General features: G+C 40.7%; 2 protein-coding genes and 1 non-coding gene across 6 annotated transcripts in view; 2 read left to right on the top strand and 1 right to left on the bottom strand.

Moving 5' to 3' along the window:
• The first annotated feature begins 3,672 nt into the window (after window positions 1-3,672).
• TRNAS-UGA (transfer RNA serine (anticodon UGA)) lies at window positions 3,673-3,754 on the top strand. The gene has a single exon. It is a non-coding gene; the product is annotated as a tRNA-Ser (tRNA).
• Window positions 3,755-10,603: 6,849 nt separating this feature from the next.
• The window catches only part of DNAJC12 (DnaJ heat shock protein family (Hsp40) member C12), a 14,832-nt gene continuing 289 nt past the window's right edge, over window positions 10,604-25,146 (bottom strand). Inside the window, exons 1-7 of one of the 4 annotated variants that reach the window (XM_074590022.1) lie at window positions 23,374-24,036; window positions 22,595-22,983; window positions 20,675-21,076; window positions 17,496-17,574; window positions 15,028-15,167; window positions 13,593-13,794; window positions 10,604-11,758 (exon numbers count right to left, since the gene is read on the bottom strand). In XM_074590022.1, the coding sequence (XP_074446123.1) occupies window positions 11,664-11,758; window positions 13,593-13,794; window positions 15,028-15,167; window positions 17,496-17,574; window positions 20,675-20,752 (594 nt within the window). In that variant the 5' untranslated portion in view covers window positions 20,753-21,076; window positions 22,595-22,983; window positions 23,374-24,036 and the 3' untranslated portion in view covers window positions 10,604-11,663. Of the gene's footprint in view, window positions 11,759-12,306; window positions 12,371-13,592; window positions 13,795-15,027; window positions 15,168-17,495; window positions 17,575-20,674; window positions 21,077-22,594; window positions 22,984-23,373; window positions 24,037-24,200; window positions 24,218-25,146 lie in introns of those variants that run through there. The other 3 variants (XM_074590021.1, XM_074590020.1, XM_074590023.1) reach the window with 3 other exon arrangements.
• SIRT1 (sirtuin 1) overlaps window positions 24,529-25,146 on the top strand; it is a 21,812-nt gene continuing 21,194 nt past the window's right edge. The window contains exon 1 of the mRNA XM_074590019.1: window positions 24,529-25,122. Coding sequence (XP_074446120.1) covers window positions 24,642-25,122 — 481 coding nt within the window. The 5' untranslated portion in view covers window positions 24,529-24,641. The remainder of the gene's footprint in view (window positions 25,123-25,146) is intronic.

Here is a 25,146-nt window from a genome sequence, read left to right as displayed (position 1 = left end):
TTGTCTTTCCATCATAACTCTCAGTAAATTGAAAACACACGTCTTGACAAGGAGATCAAATACAAACTCCAAAACATGGTTCCACAATTTAGTATTGATGCCAATTAACTTCATTCCTGAGACACGGGAATTGTGCTATTACAGTTTGGGGCAGCTATTAGAACAGAGAACAAATTGCGTGAGACCTCCAGTGATGTAAATATTTGCATAGTACAGACATTAACGATACCATTCACACTGATTTTGCTTGCTATCAAACCCATGTAAAGTAGTAACAAACATACCGATTCCTTATTTTCTCTTGAGCATTTTCCTTATGCAGCTCAAAACCTCTCTGTAGAGAAGTAATAATTTCCATGTTTTCTCAGCTTACAAAAGAATTATCCTAATAAAAAAAATAAAAAAACCTTCTTAACTACAGAATTGTATTTAACATTTCAGTCAAGGAAAGCCTTTAAAAACGACCCTCTTTCAGTAAAGCACGGGAAAAAGTTGTCTAGAGTTCTCAGAAACCACTGTACTAAGTACTACTCAGTAGAATTAAATGCAAGAATTGTTTCTGTAGTCTAAAAACAAGACCACTTTGATTTAGGCTTTAAGAACTTTTAAATATATGACTCTCATTATATTAATAATGGATTTTTTTTTTTTTGGCATGTTTCTTCAATGAGAAAAACAGAACAAGGGATCTGGAAAAACAGGGAAGGCATATTTTATATTTAATATAAATAAGGGGAATTTTTTACACTTACAAACTGTCCTTAATAAGTGGGCAAGATTCAAAATGCAGAGCATTTAGAAGTTTTCTGTTAACAGTTTCTGGGCAAACTAACTTTGTGCAAGTATCATAAAAGACTCGTGTGGTAACTTGCCATTTATTGCATTGATGTCTAGGTCATTAAACAACCTTAAGTGGCAAAAGGCCTTCATTCACAACCAGAATATAAGTCTAAGTTACCGCCCTTTACTCATCCTGGAAATGTCATCTATTCAGAAGGTGAAGACTTTGTGTAGTCATCCAGGATTTTTAAATATCCAGCAGTTCACTCAAAACTTCAAATTGCCTGCTCAATGACTGGAAATCTCAGTCATATCCATCATGCATGTACTGTGCGGCAAATATATGTAAAAAGCATATGAAGACCAATATATAGCACTGCAGGAGAGTAACAGAAGATCAGCGAGGAGGATTGTAAACATGCTCAAGTGACTCGCACATGGGGTGTCAGAAAACACATATATCACACTAATTGTTCCTTAGTCTTATGTGCTCAACAAGTAGAACGTCTGCACTTAGATAACATAGGCCTGTGATGGATTTAGAGGTACCTTATCGAACATGCTTGAGATTCCTGCCCTGCTGTCAGAGAAGATGAAAGCACAGTGGAAAACTACACCTGCTTGAATCCCTGAAATACAGGCGAAACAGAAGGCTGGGACGTTCCCTCACTCTCTCTCTCGCTACCAAGGACTCTTGCTCCACGGTGCCAGTGTCCCCTGCTTGTGGGCCTCTGCCCAAGCGCTGCTTCAGAGATTCCCTGGTCCGCGAGGTATCAAGTTAAATTTGCTCTTTGCCTTTCATCTGTGGTTTTGTGGTTGTTCCTGTGTCCTGCCTGTGTCGGCTCACACGAGCACGTACGCATAAGCTTCTGTCCAGGGGAGGGGAAAAAAAAACAAAACAAAACAATCAAAACCCAGGAACTGTGGTTCATTCCCTTCAGGAACAGTTATACCCTTACCTGAAAGGGTATTACCAAATCTGAACTTCGATGTGTTGTTATGATTTGGTTTCCTTTGGCTTTGAATAGTAAAAATGTTCTTGCATTTCATAAGATCTTCCTAAAACAAATTACTTGCATAGATTTCAAGTAGTCTATTTTCCATAAAGAAAATAAACGTACAGCAGATCCATTAGAGTAGAAGTGAACAGCTCTGCTTCTTGTCCCCAAATCAATTTAAAAAAAGAAAAAAAAACAAAAAAAACCCTGCCACACACAAATACTCTGTGTACTAAAAGCCCCAACAAGTCTTTTTTGGCATTTACACCTGAAAAAATACTTCTTTCTTCACCAACAAACATGAGCTCTGACTGTCTCCACCTCTATTTCTGTTCTTTAAGAAGTTCCCCTTGGCTATAATGTGGTGTACTGAAGGCATTGCTTTTCCTCACCCTGCTTTTCGCATCTTTGCTATTTACGTAAAAATTTGGTATAATCATGTTTTTCATCTTCATGTATATGAAACCAGGTACACTATAGGATAGAGACAGCATCTTACCAGGCATAATGCAGCTTTGAGAGCCTCACACAAACATACCAAACTACACGGACATCACACAAAACAAGCCAAATCACTTTGGGTATGAGCACATTGAACAACCAACAATTTAAACACAGATTATGATGATGCTGAGCTACCGAGCTGGATAGGGGGATACAAAGTAGGATAATAAGGACATTTCATATGTTAATGTTTTTAAGATATTCCTCATCTAAAACACAGTAAACAGCACAATGATAAACTCTACGTGAAGTTTGATAGTGTTGTATTTTTTTTTTCTATATCCACAATAACACAAAAAGACATACAGGAGAATCAAGAGTAGCACTGAACCCTATGCAGTTAAGTGCAAGAAAAAAACAAACAAACAAAAAACCAACAAGCCACTAACATGTAGTATCGATGTTTCTGTATCAGTCCAGCTTTTTACTGTCTACTTTAGAGGGATAATTAAAGGACTGTCACAACAACCTGCGTGCAGCTAAGGGACTGTCCCTGTTTCTACAAGTGGTCCAGAAACACAGTTGTTCTTATCATTACACCCTCCAAAAAGGAGGAAAAGGAAAATTAATATTTTCCTCAGTAGCAGACTATAATATAAAGTGAAGTTACATTTAATTTCCATTATACTACTGCTGACGCAATTAGCTGTGTGCTAGGGTAAAAAAACCTAACTGCAGTGAGTGAATTTACATATAATAGTCATGTGATAACTTTTGTAATACTTGAAAGAACAGAATAAAAACGGGGGGAAATTAAGGTAACACCACTCTAACAATTAATGCAATGTTGGTGTATTTTGTCGTAGTTACTGGCTGCATCCTCAGTAGGGAACCGAAGCGTGCCTCCAAACACTCCCCGCCGCCTTTCCTCTACAGCCTTTATATTTTAGGTAGAAAGACCCAGCAGCATAGAGACCGGCATTTATTTTTCCTGAGCTGGAGAGCTGCACGGAAAATTTATTCGCGTTGCTGCCCGCGCTGCGGAGCGCAGTGACCTGACCGTCCATCTTCCCCACGGCCGAGGGGATGCGTACAGCGGCGGAAAACCGCCCTGCGGTAGGTGGCCCTTATCTCAGCTGTCTCAGGCTCCTCCGCACCGCCCAGAGCCACTGAGGAAACCGGAGCTCTTCTAACCGGGGAGGAAGAAACAAAGGGGAATAAAAAATAGCGGCAGCTAACACGTCTGCGTTCCCCCGGCACCACCCTCCCCTCAGCGCAAGCCTGAGGCGCGGCGGCCATTTTGGCATGGCCCTTCCCCGGCCTGGCCGCGGGGCGGTGTATGGCGGGGAGAGGCGACGGCGCCCATTGGCCCCTGGTAGAGTGAGGGGCGGGAACTTCCGCCGGGGGAATGATGGGTAAGGACTGCAGCCGGGCCATAGATGTACCAGCAGCAGCGATGGCCGAGTGGTTAAGGCGTTGGACTTGAAATCCAATGGGGTCTCCCCGCGCAGGTTCGAACCCTGCTCGCTGCGGCCCGATGAGGGTTGATTTTTTTTTTTTTTTTTTCCCCCCTGTGCTCCGTAGTTGTTAATAACGTGCACGTTTTACTCCTTGCGTCTTTTCTCACCGTTAAGCTGCCTCGGCAGCAGCAAGAGGGATTACCTGGCATTTATCCTATTGCAACTCATTAGTCCACGTCTACACACCCCTCCCCTGCTTCTGTCAAGACATAAAAGTAGCACTAAAGCAGCGATGGGCCCCAGGGTAAGTTTCCAGCATTACATCTAAAACACTTTTGTGATAAACAGCACTTGGCGTAGGTGGGAGAAGGGCACACTGGGATCAGTGTTTATTCCACAGATCACCTTCTAGGTCAGGTGTACGCTATCAGCACTGCCCAAGTGCAAGTAATGCAATGCATACGTACACACACATCCAGATTTACCCCAGGGGCCATTGTCCTGACCCCAGGCCCTACAACTGATACAATATAAATAACGTCTTGTCAGCAGTAGGCTACTCTATGTTGAATGCATTTCCTCCATCAAAGCTTCCCTTTCGTGAAGGAAGCTGGTGTGATTACTCCTAGACCTCCAGCGAGAGGCTCCTGGATGATCTTTGCCTATCTTTTATGGTCTTCTGCACAGGCGTGAAGCGTGCACCTACCCACACAAACTGGCAACAAGGGGGAAAATTTCTCACAGAAGTTATTATGCAACTAATAACCACGAAAAACATAAGAACAAGGCACTTCCCCCTGCATACACACACACCCACATCCCCTCTTTCTGACTGGCTTAAACCAACCTTTCACCACTCGGCTGTGTCCATCTCCTCCCACGTGTGATCCCAGCATCAGTGAAGAGCTGAAAAATTTGCAGGAATGGAAATAAGAAAAAAGCCATTTTCACAGAGGCCAAAATAGGCTAGAGAAGGAACAACGACTTTTCACTCCTCTCTATCTAAAAGACAAGACAAAACCCCAACACGTAAATCCATCCTTTCTAGTTAGTACAACTTAATTTAATCAGAAAACGGAGGCAGGGGAAGAAGAGGAAACACTGAAATATCCCTGCTTTGAACAAAATAAAAGAAAGAGGGGACAAACAAACAATTGTTTAAGCTGGCAGCAAAATGAACATTTCAAAGTGCTCCCTAACAAGGGCTTCCAGCGATTTCAGGTTTGGGTGGTTGTTTCTGTTCAGGCACGTGCAAGCGTTAGAGGTTACGCTTTAGAGGGAATCTTAAACTGGTAAATAACTGACAATGGTCCTGTGTAATATGTGACCATAACATTAGGCATTTCCCTTAAATTCTCACGTGTGAAGGTACCTGCCGAGGGATACTGAATTCAGACATCTCAGACATTGCAGAAGAGACAGTTTTTAGGTTCAAGAGTAGCAACTTAAGCATCCTTTGCTAAGGTGCGGTACCTGTGCTACTTTCAACAGCTTAACATTTTGTGCTTAGAGCAGTACAACATGTTGGTCACTCTGCAAAATATCAACATTTTTAGTGAGCGTGCACATTTCAGGTAACAAGTTAAAAAAACCCAAAGCTTCTTTTCCACATATAAGGCTTGGTTTTGTTTAATCAGTCAGGAATTTAAACTCTTTTTTCTTTTATAACTTGAAGATCCCACCCACCCCTGTAATCTGGAACAGATGAGAGCAAGTCTATTTTGTGTAATGCAGTTTTGGGGAGCATTCCAAACTAACAAAAAGCCAGTCAAAATGCTAAACACAGTGGGCAAGTTTGCACTAAGTCCTTCTTTTTCACTGCATCACTGAAAAAGTTGCCATTTTTTCACTGACCACTTTAAGCGTCTTATTTCCAAAGTACGTTTCATTGCTTTAATACATCTGAAGACAAAGTACCAACCCAATAAATATTTATTAGGAAGTTTGCAACTTCCAGATGTCCTTTTCACTGGGACCTTGCTGGGAATGGAAATGTCAAATGACCAACACCAAAAGATGTGGTTATTTTATTATACTGAAAAATGAGAGGCCAGTCTGTCAGAAAAGCAACAAAAATCTCCTCTGTCTAGGGAATTATTTGCATTCAGTGAACCTTTCCTCCTTGAAACTGGTTTTCCCTAAGATTTGTAGTTGAAAAAAGAGCAGCAGCGAACACCCAAGTTATTTCCCACCCTCACCCTTCAGCAAGATCTATGAAACTGTTCCCATCAAGGCACTACAGGGGAAGAGCCATATGGTTTTAATTGCAGTTATTTTTTTTGTAATTGCAGAAGAAAGTAAGTAAGCAATGCCAAACAGCTTACTACAGCTGTAGCGCAGCAGCACTAGTGTACTGGGCTCAGTGCTCTCCTGTTGACTCCTATCACTTTCCATCTCCATTTCGTAGCAAAGAGTTAAAGTGCTTCTGCTCTGATCTGCTTCCCTTTTCAAACCTCAGCTGTAAGAGAGAAAGAGCGAGCCAGTAACGAACCTGGTGCTGGAGTCCAGACCCCAAAAGGTACATATGGGCTCAACATGGTACTGCTTCATATCTGCCAGATGGTGCAATTTTCCTCCCCAAACCTGGCTCAGGCCCACTGCACAGTACCTTCAGGGACCAAGGTGCCTCCAGGCAGCTAAGCAGAGAGATGCTTAAAATGTCCAGGCTCCTTTTTATCATCATCTATCCATATTGAAGCAAACAGCCTAGTCCTTTGGCAGTGACAGGCCGAGGATGGACATCAAAATCCTGGGGAAGACTCAGATCCTTCAAAAGTGAGGACTGCAAACAGCAGAAAGCACCAAGGGCATCCAGGCCCAACCAGCTGGAACAGTCTCCTACTCCTCTGGACCTTTCTGCTCATTCTCCTGCCCCTCCATTCCACCAATATCAAAGTTGTTTATGAGAAAGAGGAGGAGGTGACAGTCTTCTACTCAGCATAAACTTCATATAAAGGACCAGCTCTGACAATCCTGACAAAGTAAATCTAGTTTGTCAAACTATATGAGGAGCGATTGAAGGAGCTCAGACTGTTTAGTTTGAGGAAGCGGAGGCTGAGGGGAGACCTCATCACTCTCTACAACTACTTGAAAGGACATTGTAGAGAGGTTGGTGCTGGTCTCTTCTCACAGGTAATTAGTGATAGAACAAGAGGGAGTGGCTTCAAGCTGCAGCAAGGTAGGTTTAGGCTGGACATTAGGAAAAAATTCTTCACGGAAAGAGTGGTCAGACACTGGAATAGGCTGCCCAGGGAGGTGGTGGAGTCACCATCTCTGAATGTGTTTAAGACTCATTTAGATGTGGTGTTAATGGATATGGTGTAAGGGAGAACTTTGTCGAGTGGCATTGATGGTTGGACTCGATGATCCCAAGGGTCTTTTCCAACCTAAATGATTCTATATCTCCTGAGAAAAGCTGTCGGCCTCTGGTGCCGAGAGTCCTTTGATATTTTTAGAGAAGCAGTTTTGACAAAGCAGCATGGAAAGCATTTTGTTCGAAGTACCAACAACCACACTACACATCGAGACTGAAAAAAACCTTGCCAACATTGGCAGCAAATTTCATTTTCTAGTAGTCGTCCCTCTCCTTCACTGCCCTACCAAAAGAAGGGAGCAGGAGCAAATAACTGTGAAGATGGAACAGATAGGAAAGAAAATTTGTTTTCTCCATCATCCAGGTTATGATATCCACGAGACCTAAAACTTGTAGAAGTTCCCAATTCCATGAGACCTAGGACTTGTAAAAGTTCCCAAACTACATTGTGCACCACTGTAATGACTCAAGACACAAGCCTTTCAAAGCTGGGACAAACCGAGCACGTGGAGTATCTCATCTTCATTAACATGGGAGGGAGAAGAGACTAATACAGCGAAGGTGGAAGAACAAGCACATGCAGTACCTGCCATCGTGGGGGGAGGCTTGGCAACTCTTATAACAGCAGGATGAGCATGTACCCTGGGCTGCAATAAAAATACCCAGCATAAACTAACTGATAAATATCACCCCATGTGACAGAGGCTGATAACTTACTGAGCTGCTTTATCTCTTGCTGTGTAATTTCAGCAGCTTTACAGCAGCTTCATCGCTTACCTTCCCAGCAGTCTTGTCTCTCATTTCAGGATATGAAAGCGTAAGATAGCAATGTTCATACTCAGGAAATTAAAGCTACACGGTATCTGTTTTAATCATCAGGATGCTTGCTTCTATTATAGAACATATAAACTGCCCTCTTCTCCTTTTTTTTTTTCCACCCTCTCTCACTTAAAGAGGAAAACAAGCATTTGGGAAATGACCTTACCTATCATTCAGCATTACTCAGCCTGAGATTTTAAGTCATATACTATCTGTATTCATCATCAAAACTTGGGAAATGTCGGCAAAACAACTTGGCAAATACTGGCAAAACAAGAAGTTTGTGAAGAACTAGAACATTCTCAATCTTATGTATTCAGCATCTGCACAAGAACAGGAATGACAGCAGTAACTAAAGTTATATTAATTTTATATAATTCAAGACCACCCACCCCTCCTAAGCTGTTAAATTTCATTGTAAACAGCAGGGTAAACAGCTGCTTCGTTTCTGATATTACAAAACCCGTTGATACAGTTTCAGAGACCTAGAAACACAATATTAAACAACATGCCCTAGTGTGTATTTTGTTATCATCACCCACCTGCAATCCCATCAGGTGAAATCCCATCAGCCCTCACAAGTCCCATAATGGCCAACTTTAATCACTACTTTTGAGTAGACCCCAGAGGATGTAGGCTCACTTCACAGGTCCATATATTTTCGTACCAAGCTAAGCTAAATCATTTCAAGCTACAGCTAACAAAGCACTCAAGCCTGACATCACCCAATTGCTGTATAGCAGAAGCACACACCAAGCCAGACCCCTCAGACAGTTCAGAACCCCTTGCTACCTACCTAAACAACTCACAGGAAGAGGAAAATGAGACTTTACCATCCCTTCCAAGTAGCTGCCCCCTCCTCCAGGTTGAGATTGATGGACCCTAATTCTAATCTATAGCATCTGGGGTTGTTGCTGTTGTTCCCCACCCCCACAACTTTCCTTTTGCAGCTGTTTCCACTTTGCAAAGAAAGTTAAGTTCTGTGTTGGCCACTGAAAAACCACCTATGCCTGGCCCTGTTGTCTCTTAATCACCTTTCCACAGAGCTTGAGACCCCCGCCTTACAACCCCTGCTCCAATTAATATTTAAGCATGTTATGTACTTACCAGTGCAGAGGCCAAGACACTGTGTTATTGTGGATCATGTCATGTGAGATGTTTGCTGGATCTTTTCATGCTACCAGCAAAAAAACCTTCTAAAATTACTACTATTAAAAAAAAATCCCAACCACCTATGAACAGTTTATGCTTGTGGGGTGAGCCCTGAATGACCTAACACTGAGTAATTTGTCAGGTGCTTATTTCTTTCCTTTCTAACACGAGGGAGAACTGGGCTGCCTGCTTATTCCAGTTCACTGTTCTTACTGGCCAACAGGTCAGGTCCCACCAATGCTGCCCCAAAAGCAAAATGGGCTGCACAGCTTCCTCGTGCTTTCCAGTACCTCTGGGTTTGCTCTGCTAGGAACAGGAACGTTCAGTTCCATTCAAGAAATACAGAAAATTGGACCATTTGAAGTTAAATTTAGACATAAATAGAAAAAAAAAAATCTGTACTTGTATACTACAGCACCAGTTAATAATCTGTTGTCTTCCCTGGGGCAAATACAAATTAGACCACCGATCTCCAGCAGATATGTCACAAAATGCAAGTTTTGCGATCAGCTTTCACTGGGCTAAGAGTCTTCCAAATATCTGCAATTATTCGTCTGGAACAAATACCTAAAGGTGCTTTGCCAAAACAAACCATTTCATAATTGGCTGATAATGACATCAGTTTTAATGACATGAAAAACAATTTTGCTGTTCAAAGCTCTACTGTATACTCACTTCTCAAGGGAAAGCAGCTGGTTAGGTGCTAACTCATCCACCCAACTACCCCTTTTTACCTTTACAAGCAAGTAGAATGGGGAGAGGAGAATCTGAGCTGTTACCTGGTCTGAAGTACCCCAGCTGGTTGCACTCCCATCTTTTTGTTAGAGAGAAAAATTGTACCCTATTGCTTTGTATCCTTTGCATGAACTCGAGTTTCTTCTGTTACTACTGTTTGACATCCTTTACAGTCTCTCCCTATAAAATGGATTGAAAGTCTTTCTTGAGCAAGTACCTTTATATAAAGGAAAGCAGTATATGTATTAGAAGAAAATTTGTAATTACATTTAGCAGATATTACACAGAATTATTAATTTCATCTCTATAATATTTTCATCTACAAAATATGCAAGGGCAAAGCATGTAGGATAAAGAAAAAAAAAGATTTTGGATAAGCAGGATGATGTGCTGTAAAAATAGCTATTGCTACTGATGCCATCAAACCTAAGATCAGTGTGGCTGTATCAGCAGAACACCAGTACTTGGAGCTTTTATAAACTGGTACAAACACAACCAGTGTTAGCACTGGTGTCAGCCCCTGTAAAGAAAACTACACCAGAATAAATATATGAATGAGGTTAATAAGATATATATGCGATAAGGGATCCATTGACGGGCAGTTGTGTTATAAACTGTAGCAAACGGGCACGAAAGAGGAGAAGCACAGTAGGTCAGTCAGCACATCATACCCCTGCACAGTACAGCCAAACGTGTCACTCCAGGGGGAGACAGACATCATAATATCATTCCCATGTTGGGAGAAGACTCTTGTTTCCAGATCTGACTTTCCACAGAGACGCCCAGGATTCATAACTGGACTCTCTCAAGCTTTTACCCCCTGAGGGGACAAGTAGCAAGAAATTCAAAATGGATCTCTGTGGTGGGTAGAGCATTTCATTTTAAAAAATGAAAACAACCCCTTTCTGCATGCATGCAGTTTTATTTGTTGCTGATGGAATTACTTGCCTGCACAAAAATACATGTGACACATCAGCCAGGTTTACAAAGAAGAAAGCAAATACAAAATAAATAAGCACAATTTGCAAAGTTGCCCAAAGTACCAAAAACCTTTCATGTGAGATTTTGTACACATTAATGCTGACTGACCTGATTCTTCATTACTCATTGTAAAAAACTCCAATAAGATCCTGTCTACCAGGCCAGAGCAGGGAGGGAAATTACTGTGAAACCACAGGACAATGCTGGGACACATACAAGGGGTATCAGTTGTCTACCAGCAAATCTTAAGAAGAAAGCTGCTAACTGGAGAAGTGAAGTTCTGGAACTGCCTTCCAAAATAAATAGCTGGTGCAAAAAGTGTAGTTGTTAAGACAGAAAACAAGTGATTTTTAAGAGTGCTTGATCTATCACAGTGACCTTCTTGGATAATAAGAAGGTTCTTATTTCATCTATATCATAAGATCACAATTCTCCAACAAGTTAAGTTTGTAATAGTATTGTGCATGCGTGCGTTATAAATGACTACAGTACGTACAATGCAATGGAGAAGTGAGCCACAGTACATAATTTAGAAATAAGCACAGTTCTGTTTAAAGGTCATTGCCATATAGCTTTTGGAAGATCATCACTGAATAGGATGATATGCTGGAGTCTAACATTGACTTCTGGTTCTACCGAGAGTACATTCTTTATAACATGACAGTATTGCAAAAAATATTATTCACTACAGAATATTTAAGAATACAAGAAACAATACATAAGATGTTAGATAACTTCACAAAATCATTTTATGTTAATACTGAAAAGGGCTTTACTTATTAAAGTTCGCTTATTAAACAAAAAGACCTCCATCTGTAATGCTCATAGCACGTGCGCTAACAAATCAGTACTAAGACATTTATTCAAACAACATTCACATCACAATGAATGAATACAAAAACCCAAATAACTTATAACTGCTGACAAAAAGAATACTGAACTGTAGAACAGATGATCTCACGCTCTTGCCTATTTTGCATTTTAGATCTCATAGTTTCTGAATTTCCTCAGAAGATCTGATGGAGCATCCCCTGACCAGCGGAAACGCAAGTGCCAGTAATTTGCCTCTGAAAATCCTGAGAAAAAAGAGAAAGGCAAGTAAATTGTTACAAACATGTACAAAACTAAGTTGTCTGAAATCATACTTGATAATCTTCCCCAAAAAAAGTAAGTAAAAAATTGGTCAATTCCAGTGCTCTTGACTAGCAAGGACAACCTCAGTACTCTTGGCATCATTTGAACAAGAACTTAAGCAACCTTCAAGATATATATCAGCTGGGAAGAGTCCAAAGGAGAATGGGAAGAATGATGGCAGGCCAGAAAACAGAACTTACAGAGAAAAACCTGAACAAATTGAATTTGCTTCACCTAAAGAAGAAGAGAGAGCTGATAACACGATAAATCTCCAACTATGTGAAAGGCAACAGCGTGGAGGGAAGGTACAGATGGCTCTGTCCACACACAAGGGAGCAAAGGAGTTTTTCAGACCCTGTGCTATGGGCTGTTAATACTGAAAAACGTGATCTTCCTATATCATGAAGCTGAAACCTATTACCAGACTTAGTGTTAAAATCTCTTATTCAGGCTGAAATAGCTATGTGGAGTTGTAGTCTATAATACTTACAGACCACCAGACAGGGACTGACAATATCCCAGTTTAAAAGTGGAATCCAATATAATAAATTTTCCTGGACCAAAACAAAAGCATTATCAACATCCTGACATCAAGTACGAACACTGAAGTGCATAAAGGCCCTGTCAAATAAATATATTCTAATATGAACATTTATTAGTATAAATATATGCCTGCTGGAAAAATTAAGTAGACATTTGATAGTTTAATATTTTTTCACATTCAAATCTATGGAAATTAAATTTAAACTTCAAAAAATTATGAGAAAGAAGATGCCTGCATAGAAAGCTCACCATTACAAGAAAACAAGAGGATGTTTTCTTTGAAATTTTGCTGCTTTACAAAGGATACAGTGATGATTTAATTATCAAAAAATAGTATAATGTTATGGAGCTTAATTTTTAAATATAAATTTTTTAGTTATGCCTCACATACATTTGTAGAATTTTCTTATTTATTTTCTGCATTCCACAAATGTTTGGGATTAAATTAGGTTTTGCTACCCTCACAGTTCAACTTAATTTCCTGCTTGATCAAGCTGGGAAGAAATGACAGGACTTTGTTTAATAGTAGTTTCTGATAACATTAGCCTATGATTATGAAAATCCTGAAGGATCCAGCAGAACAGAGGCCATTTTGGTAAGTAAACTTTGATTCAGGCATACTAACCTAAACAACAAAGAGGAGATACTAACTGGCCAGATTATTGCTTTTGAAATACACATTTATTCTGGTGCATGCACTATTTAAAAAAAAAACACCTATCCAAATACAGAAGAAGCCTTCAAGTCTCAATTTTTAGTCCTCATTAATTCATCAGATGAAAACTGTGCGGAAATACTGAATGCTGGATTAAAAAACAGAAAAAAAAGATATGTAAAATACCTAAATCCTTTATCTAGCATTTTTTAACTTATTTTTTAAAAAAAAAATCACTGAAAATAATTGCCTTTTTTTTTCATTTTGATATAGCAGCAAAACTGAGCTTTCCATTTTGGTTTAAGAAGAGTATTTTTTTTCTTTCTTCTCCAGTTTTTGGTTTTACTAGCAAACAAGCGAGCAAACATGGGATAGGGAGGCAGAAAGGTCTGAAAGCTTCCAAATTAAATAAATAATAAACAACATAAAACCCCAAACAAAACCCCAACCCCAAACCACATTAAAAAAGCTACCAGTTAAACATATTATTCTGGAGAAGAATTTCTCATGACTAAAAGCCTCCATTTCAGGCCAATCCCTGGATACTGCAATTTTCTGTAACTGCTGGTTTCACTTACTTGGGGAGTCTGGATTCTTTGAAGACTGTGGTTTCACATCAGGAATTGCAACATCTTCTTGCTCCCTGTTCCCATCTGACAACCCATCTTCATTGCTTTCAGTATGTTGGGTCCAAATCTCATTAGTTTTGTTGTTGCTATTATTCAAGTCAGGAGCTTCCAGCATTTGGTCCTTCTTACTTTGGACAGCCCAGTGCATTGACTAAAGAAATGCAAAAAATAACAAACAAAGAACTAATTCCTATGCTTTAAAAGTTTTTTAATGAACTCCTCTTTTCTTTCTTATATTGTCGTGATAAACGATTAAACAAAGCACAGAGAGAGGAGCTTGCAGGTCAATGGGATAGGGGAAAGCATGGTTTTATATTGCAAATAGCATTTGAGAGGAAAGTTTATGTCAGGTGGGGATGAAGAACGAAATGTACAAATGCATCAAATAATTATAAGGGTCTTTTTTACAGTTTCTTCTGTCTTGACTTCTGACACATTTTTAAGAGAGCTTGAGTGACTTAGAAAATGTCCATTTTCAAAGCTCTCTTTGACTTCAAGGTGCCCTTTGAAAGCAAGACGGTTTGGAAAGCTTCAATAGTAAAGTCTGTCAAATGACTTCTGTTTGGAACTGCGCTAAGCTTCATGGGATACTTCCAGCAAACAACTAAGCTCAGGCATAACCCTTTAGCTGAAGAGGCTCTCAAAATTCTCTCGTAAGCAGAATTGGCAAGACATTCATTGTTCATTTATTCACCTGACTTAAAATCTGACCATGTAGACTTGTAACTATCATTCATCCTAATAAGGCAGAAAAAAAATAATCAAACATTATGGAATCAGGATCTACTAGGAACATGCTATCAAATTACCTCACTGGCAAAATCAGGAGGGAAAACAAGCCTCAGAACATCTGTCTCTGTCACAAATCACCTCAGTAGCCTAGCAGGGCCCTATCAAAGACCTGTGTGAAGCCCAGGGTTCCAAGGAACCTACCTTCTAGATTTTTCAATGAGCTCTTTATTAATCAGGTAGCATGAAAACCTATTTGCTAAGAAATATACTGGAAGGAGAATATATTATACAAAGGTCCTCACTTTGAAAATAAATAAAAAGTTTCTACAAAAGCAAAGTGTGCTGAAGCATTTGAAAACAGCCCTTAAGTCACTTAAACTTCATATAATAAAAATAAAAGGAGCAACTTGATAAACTTGCTCTAAAACCAGTAGCTCCAAACGCTTCTGTGAATGGGCTTCTATAGTCCTCCAATTTTTCCTGAATTTCTTTAACTTCCTTAGTGCAGGAATCACGCTGCACTCTTCCCACCCCCAGAACCCACCACTGCAGCAGAAGTGGTGTAACTCATCCCCTCACTCACTGCACCGTTTCCTCTGGACCAGCCCTACCCCTTGCTCCTCCCGAAGGCCCAAACTTAGACATCACCAACCGTTTTCACAGAATTGCTCAGGGCCTCCCACTGCTGGAACGGAATGGTAATTTTGCTTCGTCGCCAGTAATCGTAACGTGCCCGACTCTCTTCATTAGTAAGGATCTCCTTAGCTTGCTGCAGCTTCTGGAAATTCTCCACTAGAACACAAACCGAAAAGATACTAAAGAAAGTATTTATTTTCAAAGAAATTAATTCAGATATGAAAGGGCAGCTGCCAACAATGGCTTACAGCAAACAGAGCAGAGGGGACAGAAGGAGACCTGAATGACAAAGGTGGTTGGTCTGCTGACAGCGTTGCACAGTTTTAGCTGGCTTTAGGATCACAGCACCTGTGGTGGACAACTGACATCCTTTTCCAATGAGGACTAAAAAGCTTGTTTGTCTACTGGCTTCAAAATCGCCTAAATTTAGGTTCAGAGAAACTTACAGAGTACAGCAGGCAAAAGGCACGAGTCACTCCCCGCAGACAACCTTAAAAAGTGAAATGCTTAGTAGGGACACACTTATATCCACAGCAGCAAGGAAGTCAGAGCAAAGCACAACACCAAGAAAACATGAGTGGGGGGAACATAAAGACGAGGAAAAATTGACAAAAAGAGGAATCTAAATATAGTTCAAATTAACTAACTTGTACATTTTATTAAGTATGTTTTCTACATATGCTAAAATGTTATCTTGAATACCAGCCTGCATGAATGAGAGCTCTTATTTTTCCCTACAGGGTAATTTTTCATTAAATGGTTACTAAGGATGCAGCTGCATGTCACTATTTGTAGAGGGTTATAAAGATTTAGATTTTATCTATGAGTCACCTGTGTTACAGTGATCTATTATTATTATTCATTTATTCCAGTTTACAAATTACAGAGATTTCTTTTGAAACACACTGAGCTCAAACACTAATCAAAATTGATAACCATAAATCAAACAACAGACTAGAGGTTGAGAGGGCAGTTCTATTAGGTTTCCTTTTTCCAGCATCACTAGTTTTCAACAAATAAAAAGTCTACTTTATTTACTCTTTATTGAGCTTTAAGCTGATTAAATAAAAAATATAAAATAAACTTTCACTAGTACTGTAAGAAGGCATTTAAAGTAAATACAGCATATTCAGGTAAATGGAGCATAAAATATTTCTCCTTGGCAAACAAAGCTGCTCCAACATTTGGCACGCGGCCTCCTTTTTTGTGCTACTTAGTTTCAATTAATTTGGGGGGGAGCGGTAGGTGGTGTTGCAGACAGACAGGACCATGCACTGCAATAGTCTCTTGTTTCCCGGCTGCAATAGCCAGAATTTTCTGCAGAGAAAGTTGATTCCATTGGTTTCATTGGTACTTGCGCTATCATTTTAGAATTAATTAAATATTAGTGATCAGATTATTGTTAGTAGGTGGTAGATTGCCTGTCAAACACCAAATCTGAAGGGGTTCCTTGTCAGGGAATCTCAAAGTGAAAAATCCCACCTATTTCACCATTTAACCCCCGCCTTGTCAGCTCTCTGATAAGAGGCTCGGAAGGCGCAGCAGTAAGGAAAGCCAAGCCCTGCTGAGAGCTCTGCTCGACAGAGTGGGAGTCTCTAACATCGGCGATGCTCCCAGCTCTGCTGTCTCAGGGGAGGTCGTGGATCAAGTCAGATTCACACAAGTAGGCAGGTTATCACGTTCAGCTTATGCTTATGTTGTTTGGTTTATAAAGAAAGAATTCAAAGGAAAAGTTTTGTACATTAGTCAAAATGAGAAGCACATTTAATTAATCTACAATAAATTTTTGGTGGGGACCATAATTATGATCAGAACAACATTTATTAAAAGAATATAAACTATTCAGACATCAGTGAGCACTGATTAGAGCTCTCTTGTGGTTATTAAGGGGTAAGACTGTCTCCAAGTAACTCAGGTGCTGCTTAGCCCCCACAGGTATGATGAACTGCACGCTTCCGTAAATGCAAATGTTAGCTGCTGTTCTGCAAACAGATGGCTACTCCTGTGGTGCTGGCTTCTCTTTATTTCCAGCCATTAAATTACATTAAAAGAAACTAAAGTACACTTAATGTGTTCCTGATGGGCTTGTTCGTGGCAGCAAATTAAATAGTTGACGCAAGTATGGCACTTGAATGCCACCAAGCATGGAAGCAGGCCAGCTTCACAGGTCTAGAAAGGGATACACTCCATAAATAATTTCTGGATTAAAAGATGTTCTACCCTAGAAAGAAAAAAAACCTGAAAGTCCTGGGGGGGGAGGGTAGAAAAATCAAACAAGCATCTTCCTGCTCTACCACCTAGGAGTGTGCAGATGTTAGAATATTAGAGCTTGCTATTTAAAGACAATATGCTCAATACACATGACAATTAAAATATACTGGGGTGAAACAAATATTTAATAAAGTCTTAACTCTGAATTTAGTATCTTAGTCATGTTAATATAAGAAAAAAATAGATTGTTTTTAAACAGGGAAGAATATATACCTGCTTTAGGGTTTCCAGGATGTTTGTCAGGATGACATTCAAGGGCTTTAATCTTAAATTCTGCAAGAATTTGTTCCACCTAAACAGAATGTTGAGATTTTAAGTGAGTAAATATATATACATAGAAAAGATTTTCAAATTTGATTTTTGAAAAGGGTTGGGAGGAACAACAAAGGATGCTGAAAGATTTTTCCTATTCGTTTTTACAAGCTTTAGTACAAGTAAAATAGAGGTAACAATGACCATCTGTCAGTGATACTGCTTATTTAATTTCATTTTCCATGCACTCATCCTCATTCTTATTTTTGTGAAGCGCAGTCATCCAATACGGCAAGCTGGCTTTAAGAAAAATGTGCAGAGATCACGTGTGCGAAGCCCGTTCTTCACATTTGACCATGTAGGCAAAACGCATCCCTTCGGTTGCTCTTCGCTTTGTTTAATCAACTCTAACTTTTAACAAAGTTTCATTGCAGGAAGCAAAGAGCTTCTCCGTTGCTGAAGAGCAATTTGTGGGATTGCATGGCTTTCCCCATATACTCTTCATAGGAAATTTAGCCACTACCACACAACTTTTTCATCTTGGATACCACAAAGCTAGATAACTAGCAGTTCAAGATAATTTTCTGTGCAAAAAGGTTGACTTAGAATAAATTTATACAAAAAATATTAGAAATTAGAATTCTAACATTAGAAAAATATTAGAATATTGGCATGTATTAGTTTATTACAAGTTCCCACACAGTTTATAGTACCATGAAGAATTACAACCAGTGGGAGAACAAAGACACGTTATCAGTTAAGAAAATACAGGAATCCACTGGAGTGGGCTTCAGCTTAGATTTTCAAATTTTCAGATTTTTCAAAGTATCTTGCTTCTTATTATAATTCAGAAGCCAAAACTTCTTTGTATCTTTCCAGTACAGCTTAAGCTTTCACAACAACTTGCCCTAAGATAGCTACTGTTCTTTCCCATGCTAGAAAGGCTCTTCATATAAACACCTCATCCTTCAAACCCTGACATCCATATATGATTTAAATTATTTATTTCAAAATTAAGGCTCAAAACCTTTTTTCTTTATAATAAAGTTTCAGTTCACTCAACTAGCTGGCCAAATTTTGTTGTCATATGCTGGGAAAAATGTGGCCTACAGTGGTATTTTAAGAATTCTACACTTTTTCCTCTTCTCAGTAACTTCTTCCAGAGGAACCACACAAGGTGGTATATTTCCAGTCAGTAAGACACTTAAAAATACATACATTGTACAGAGAACTTGTTGAAACTGGTTACTATACAGCTAGCTACCATCTCTAAAATTTAGTTATATAAACGGGAACTTTAAAGTTAAAATATGCACAGTAGCAGAGGGGTAGCCTGGAATTCTTCAGTTTAAAAAAAAATAATCAGTAGAAGGAAAAGTTTATAGGAAGTTTATACAAAATATATTAAATTTATATAAAATATTCAGTGTGATGTTTTACCAAGAAAGGTATGCAATACCCACTATAAATGAATAACACTTCTTAGAAGAAGGATGTAGATTAAATCTCCCCTCTTCCTCTCAAGTCTGAAGACGAACTAGGTGTCCATGAGCAAAATTCTATAAGAAGCCAAGAATGAACATGGGTGTTTACTTTAATACAGGGAAGGTCTGCAGAAATTGAAACTATTTGTGCTTAAATTTAACCAGGTCAGATCAAGACCTGAATATTCAGCACCTTAGATGAAAGCACTGTAGCCGGAAATATGCTGCGCGTGCCTAAAGAAGCGTGTGCTGCTGCAAATACTCGACAGCATATACAAGGTAATGTGACTGCGAAACACCTGTAATGCTTCAAATTTCTGTTAAATGTCAGTAGTCATGCGCAGCATCCTGCGGGAAGGCAATCATGGTGCTCAGTCAACTTCTGATCTCAGTTCCTACTCCCATGCCAGAAATAATCTGGTAACATCTGCGTCTTCTCTCAACAAATAATACCCGACAGATTATTTTTCAGGACCCATTAGCATTTATTCCATCTTTTTCAGTTCATTTTGAAGCCATTTGAAAAATCATTATCATACATACTTGAACTATTCATTAATTGTTAAGCCCTTAAAGAATTAGCATGAGGTAAAAAATGAGAAATAGCGTCTGCGAAACAAGCTACAGAGAAACTTTGACACCGCCCTCTGCTGGGATGACTTTCTAGGAGTTATCCCAGGAAAAGCTTTCAATTGCCTTCTGTAGCAGATCGGAGCTGCTGACTAGTATGCTTTCAGCGACAAGAAAGACAGAGGTATTGTCCCACTAGGACAGATGAGAGCATCTGATTAAATTTACAGAGCAAAATACAGCTTTTATCCAGACTGAATACACCCTTCATTACATCAGAGTAATCAAAACTTTTCCAAAAACACAATTCCACTTACTACGGCAATTGGATTAAAAAAATATTAGGATACCACTAACTCAGACTATCCAAAAAATGTTATATGGACACCTTTAGGAAGAAGAACACTTGTTTTAGCTACAACTTGTTCAACAATTGCTTAGCTAGATCTCATTCTAAAGCGGGTATCTCCTAGCAAAACAAATTAGTAAAACTAGTATTTAAATGTAATTAAAATTAGCATTTAAAACTCATTAATGGGATGAATGGAAAAGAGATATTATTTTTGGTTTTCCTCCCAACCAACGAATACCGTTTTTTTAAAAATTAAAAAATATGTATAAAACCTGTGAAACTCAATAGCATCATCAGTGACGTACAGCTATGAACATTCATTGTATTAGTTGCATACAAATAGCATTTTCCATCTTTTAAAATGGAAAATATATTCCAAAGCATTATTTGGATGTTGTCAAATTGATGCAGTTGGCTCATGACTCATAACCATACCACATGTTGAACTAAACTAATGAATAAACCATTATTTCAGTTGTATCTATAACACAATCCTGGTTTATAAGACATGTTTAATATAAGCCATATTCTAGGATCTTAACATCAGTACAGAGATCAGAAAATTGAGCTTTGCAGAGGGAGATACTAAAAGGTAAAAGTAGCAAGAAAGAAGGCTCACAATGCGTTTCAAATAGTGCTGCCTGCAGAGATAAACAACTTCCAATCCCCCCTGTAGACAGAAAAGCACATTCAAAATGTAATTAACTTGGAGGGGAGGTGGGGAAAGCTCTTACCGTAGAGAGTTCATCACATCCGAGCAAGTTGTAGTAATCTTCCAAGTCATCCGCTCTGCAGTTCAGAATAGCATCCATCCCGACTAGTCCAGCGGGCTTCTTCCAGCCGAGGCACAGAGGGTGTAAAATAGAATATCAATTCACAGCGGACACAGGGGTTTGGAAGTAGCCCAGGGAAACAGGCAATTTCCACTCAGGTCTACAGCTCTCCCCAGTGCTTTTTAATACTGGCAGCTGACACACATGAATATTCTTGAATTCTCTGCCTGCCATTGGTCCCCGCAGGACGCCAATCCGGTCGCACAAACCTGCTCATGGCAATGCTCCCTGGGATTTGTAGTTGCCAAAGTCACTGCGACATCAAACTCTGGGTGTCATCCAGACTGAAAAGAGTTCTGGATACTAAAGAAAATCAAGCTGTTTTTCAGATTTTGATCACACCATCCCGTGTATAGCCACTTAAAATCAGGCACGTACTTAAAGGCTTTCCTGCACCTGAGCCTACATACACTAAAACATATTTTCTGCCTCATTTTTAATTGCAACTTTTGCCACAGTCTGTAACAGCAAGATTATACGGGCAATTATACGAAGGAGTAAGGATTACTTCCAAAATAACGACTACAAGACTGCAAACTTTTGAGAATGAGTATTGACCTTGCCAAAGCCTCTTAGAGTTCTGTCAGTTGCTTCAACAGGAAGGGGTGAATCTTCACTCTTTGAAGGCCGCCTAGGATATATACACACTATTCTTCAAAAACAAACAGCTCTTGTACCTCTGTTCTACGTCTGACAAAATTAAGACTATGAAAAGACAACATGAAATACTGCCTACTATCACATTAAATAGAGACTTTTTCTCACACTAAATTACTTTCAAACCGTGTCTTGAAGGTCTGTATTATGTGCAAGACACATTCCTTGCAAAACTCATTTTACATTGAAATGAAACCCCTTTAATTTTGAACTGTCATTAATGATCAAGACCAACAAAAGCTACTGACACGTTTAACTGCAGTCTCTCCAATGATCTGTTGATTTAAAAAGATTACTTCCTAGGTGTAATACTAACCACTTGCTGAAGTGTTTCCTCTGGAGCCTAAGGAGCTCTATTTTTACTTTTCCCATCCCTGCAAGAGCTTTGTAATCCAAGATGTTTAATGTCATTAAATATTGCTGATTCTTTAAACCAGCCCTTACGAACAGGTGCCTTGGATAATTACACATTTTTAGATGCAGTGACCTAATCAGAGAGTCTACACAGAACAGATACACAGGGTGTGAGTGAGGCTACAAGTGTGTGTTAATCAGTGAAGGACCTAGGGTCCGTTCAGAACCATTTATAAAATAAGTCCTGCATTTACAAGTGCTTTATTTTATTATCTATGTATTAATCTTCTGAAATTACCTACATATAATATTAGCCTCCCACTTCTTTCTTTCCAAGGTTTTATTGTCTGAAATCTCCTTTTTTTACACACATGTAAACATGAACATACATGTTCAGATAGTCTATTAAGATTATAAAATATATAAAGTCCATGAAAAGAAGAAGCAGTAATATGAAATAGCAAAGCACAAGCCTCTGTGAAACCATTTAAATTTGATAGAAAACACTACTACCATATTTCTCTGAGTAAATAAAACAATAGATACACTTTTTCCACAAAGTGGAAGAATTGGAAATTACAAATCTCTCCAACATTCACAACTTAATAATAAACCAGAAAAGTATAGGAAAGAAAAGAAAGCATTTTAGCAAGAGATCATGTAAATATTTAAATAGATTGTACTTTGGGGGAGGATAAAAAACAAACAGCTGTCCCTCTTCCCAATAGCACTCCTGACATATCGTTCTTGTCCAAGTATTTCTTGCATATTTGCCTAAGGTGAAAGGGAAGGCTCTTTAACCCTTTTTACCTCCAGTTTTCAGTGGCTATTTCTGTGCTGCAAGCCAAACCGCAGGCACAAGAGCTGGATTCAGACAAGAAAACCCTGAAACTTGCAAGCTGCTTGTTCACAGGGAATTTGCTCGCTGAAGCCTTGGTGCCTTCCATATTCTTGTCTGTTCAGACCAAGTAAACAAGGGGTCTGACCCAAATTGCGGCAGTGACCATACTTGTGTCCCCCCGCCCCGAGTTTTCCAGTGCTTGGGGTGCAAAGGGTCACACAGCACAGTCTGAAGGTTCACGTGGGGAGGACACAAAATACTGATGCTGAATAATAACTCAGTCTTTTACTGATCCAGCTGACTTCAGTGGGACAAATCACAGAGCAAAATGTCATCCAAAAAATGAGGGCAAGAGAACCTGCATATAACGCACAGAAAAAAATTAAGAAATTGCCTTCAGGACATAAACTTTATTTGAAAGAGTCACAGCACCAGAGATGGCACAGCTTATGTGTCTCCCTATGTTTTGGTGAGTGTTGCCCAGAACGTACAAACAGTACTGGAAGTGAGGAAATCTCATATTTGTTCTCTGTACCCAATCACGAACAAAACGTTTCTATTCATTCCTAACATATTATCAACAATTTTGCTTGTTTAGAGCCAAGAGCAACACTAAATTCTGGTTCAGTACAGCTGGAGGTTTACCATCAACTTTTAAAAGTCATAAACGGCCTTTTAAATAAAACAGCAAGACCTGGAAATCTATATTTGAAATTATTCTTATAAAATACATCAAATCATCCAATACCTGTTCTTCTCAACTGACTTTAGTTGTTTTGCTTCCCAAGGGTAGAGTACACACCTTCAAGAAGTTCAACGCATAATATAACTCAAATTGCATTTCATGCTCCATCCTCGTCCCCACACGTGCTCAGAGCTGCAGATAATGAAGAGAACCAAAGCCCTAACAAACCGACTCCCCGCTTTAGGGGCAATGACTGCAACAACATCATTAACTCATATAAATGCTTGCAATATCAGTGTCAGCTTCTGGATGCTTGAATATTTTCCTCATCAACACCTTCCCTGAAAGCTTTAGATCATACACCTGTATCACTTACACATCTTCTTCCTTAGAATGCAGTCTTCACATAAATAAGCACCAAAACGACAATATTAAAGTCATACCTCTCCTTTACATCCTGACAAAAGCACGTGCTTTTTAGGAAATGTGAATCGTGCCTCAGCTTCAATAAGGAAAATAAATGCTTGCATGCAAATTTGCACAGAGTAATGGAAAAGCTGCTCTGATTAACATCTGGTTGCTTCACAGCTTCTTTTTAAGACATAGGTAAAGTGTGAGAAATGGCACGTGTATCTTTTGAGCGGTCGTTAATGCCTGAAAGAACCAGGCATTAAAAAAAAAAAAATAAAATCCCCCCGCCAATACATATACCAGCTATGAAGTCAGTTATCTAAAAAAAAATCCCTTTTGAAGAAAAAAACCCAACAAACCAAAAACCTACGTATCAGCAATTTTAACTCAAAGGGGTCTTTTTTAAAAAAAAAAAAAAAAAAAGCTGTCGTTATCGAGGCCTGTAAGGGAGAAATTCTACCTGTCATTAGAGCTCTTACTGGAAGAGGGAGGGAGCGAGGGTGTGGGGGGAGAGGGAGGCACAAGCTCCGCAAGGACGGGCTTCCCCCTTCCCGCCGGGAACGGCACCACAGCGCCATGAGGTAAAAGGCTGGGGCAGGGAGCGGGGCGGCGGACGCTGAGGGGAGCGTTACGGGCCGGTTCCCGGCCCGTAACGCTCCCCTCAGCGTCCGCCGCCCCGCTCCCTGCCCCCTGCGGTGAAGCCGCCATCTTGCGAGCGCCCCCCCTCAGCCCACCTCCCTCCCCCCCTCACGTGACCCGGTTTGTTGTTGTTGCGGCCTCCGCGGGGCGCGGGCGCCCGCGTGGGCGGTGGCGCGGTCACGTGCCGCCTTTTAAATCGCTCCCGGGGAGGGGGGAGGGGGCGGCTGCGCGCTGCTGCGCCGGGCGCGAGCGGAGGGGGGCGGCGGTTGCTACTCTCCAAGATGGCGGACGAGGAGACTCCGCTCCTCCGGCCCCGCCGCGCCGGCCCCGCCGAGAGCGACGAGCCCGTTCTGAAGCGCCAGCGCCTAGACTCGGAAGACGGCGACGGCGGCGGGTGGGGCGCGGCGGCCGCACAACGCCCGGACCGGCCCGTCGCCGCTGTGGCGGCGGAGCCCCCGGGCGAGGAGGAGGAGGAGGAGGAGGCGGAGGAGGAGGAGGCGGCGGCGGCGGCCGTGATCGCTGATGGCGGCGGCCGGGCGGAGGAGGAGGACGAGGCGGCGGCGGTGTGGAGCGGCGCGGACAATAGGGCCGGGCTGCGGGGCCTGCCCCGGGCGGAGCCGCCTCCGCCGCCGCCGGGGCAGCAGCGGGGCCGGGGGGAGGGGGCGGAGGCGGCGCCCGGCGAAGAGGCGGCGGAGGCGGCCGTTGGCTGCAGGCGGGCGCAGTGTTCAAACGGGGCGGCCGAGGCGCCGGCCCCGCACCCCGGTGAGGATCCCATCCCTCCTTTCC

Source organism: Larus michahellis, chromosome 6 (genome assembly GCF_964199755.1).
Source record: "Larus michahellis chromosome 6, bLarMic1.1, whole genome shotgun sequence".
NCBI classification, from domain to species: domain Eukaryota; kingdom Metazoa; phylum Chordata; class Aves; order Charadriiformes; family Laridae; genus Larus; species Larus michahellis.
This window is presented reverse-complemented; position numbering and strand designations above follow the sequence as displayed.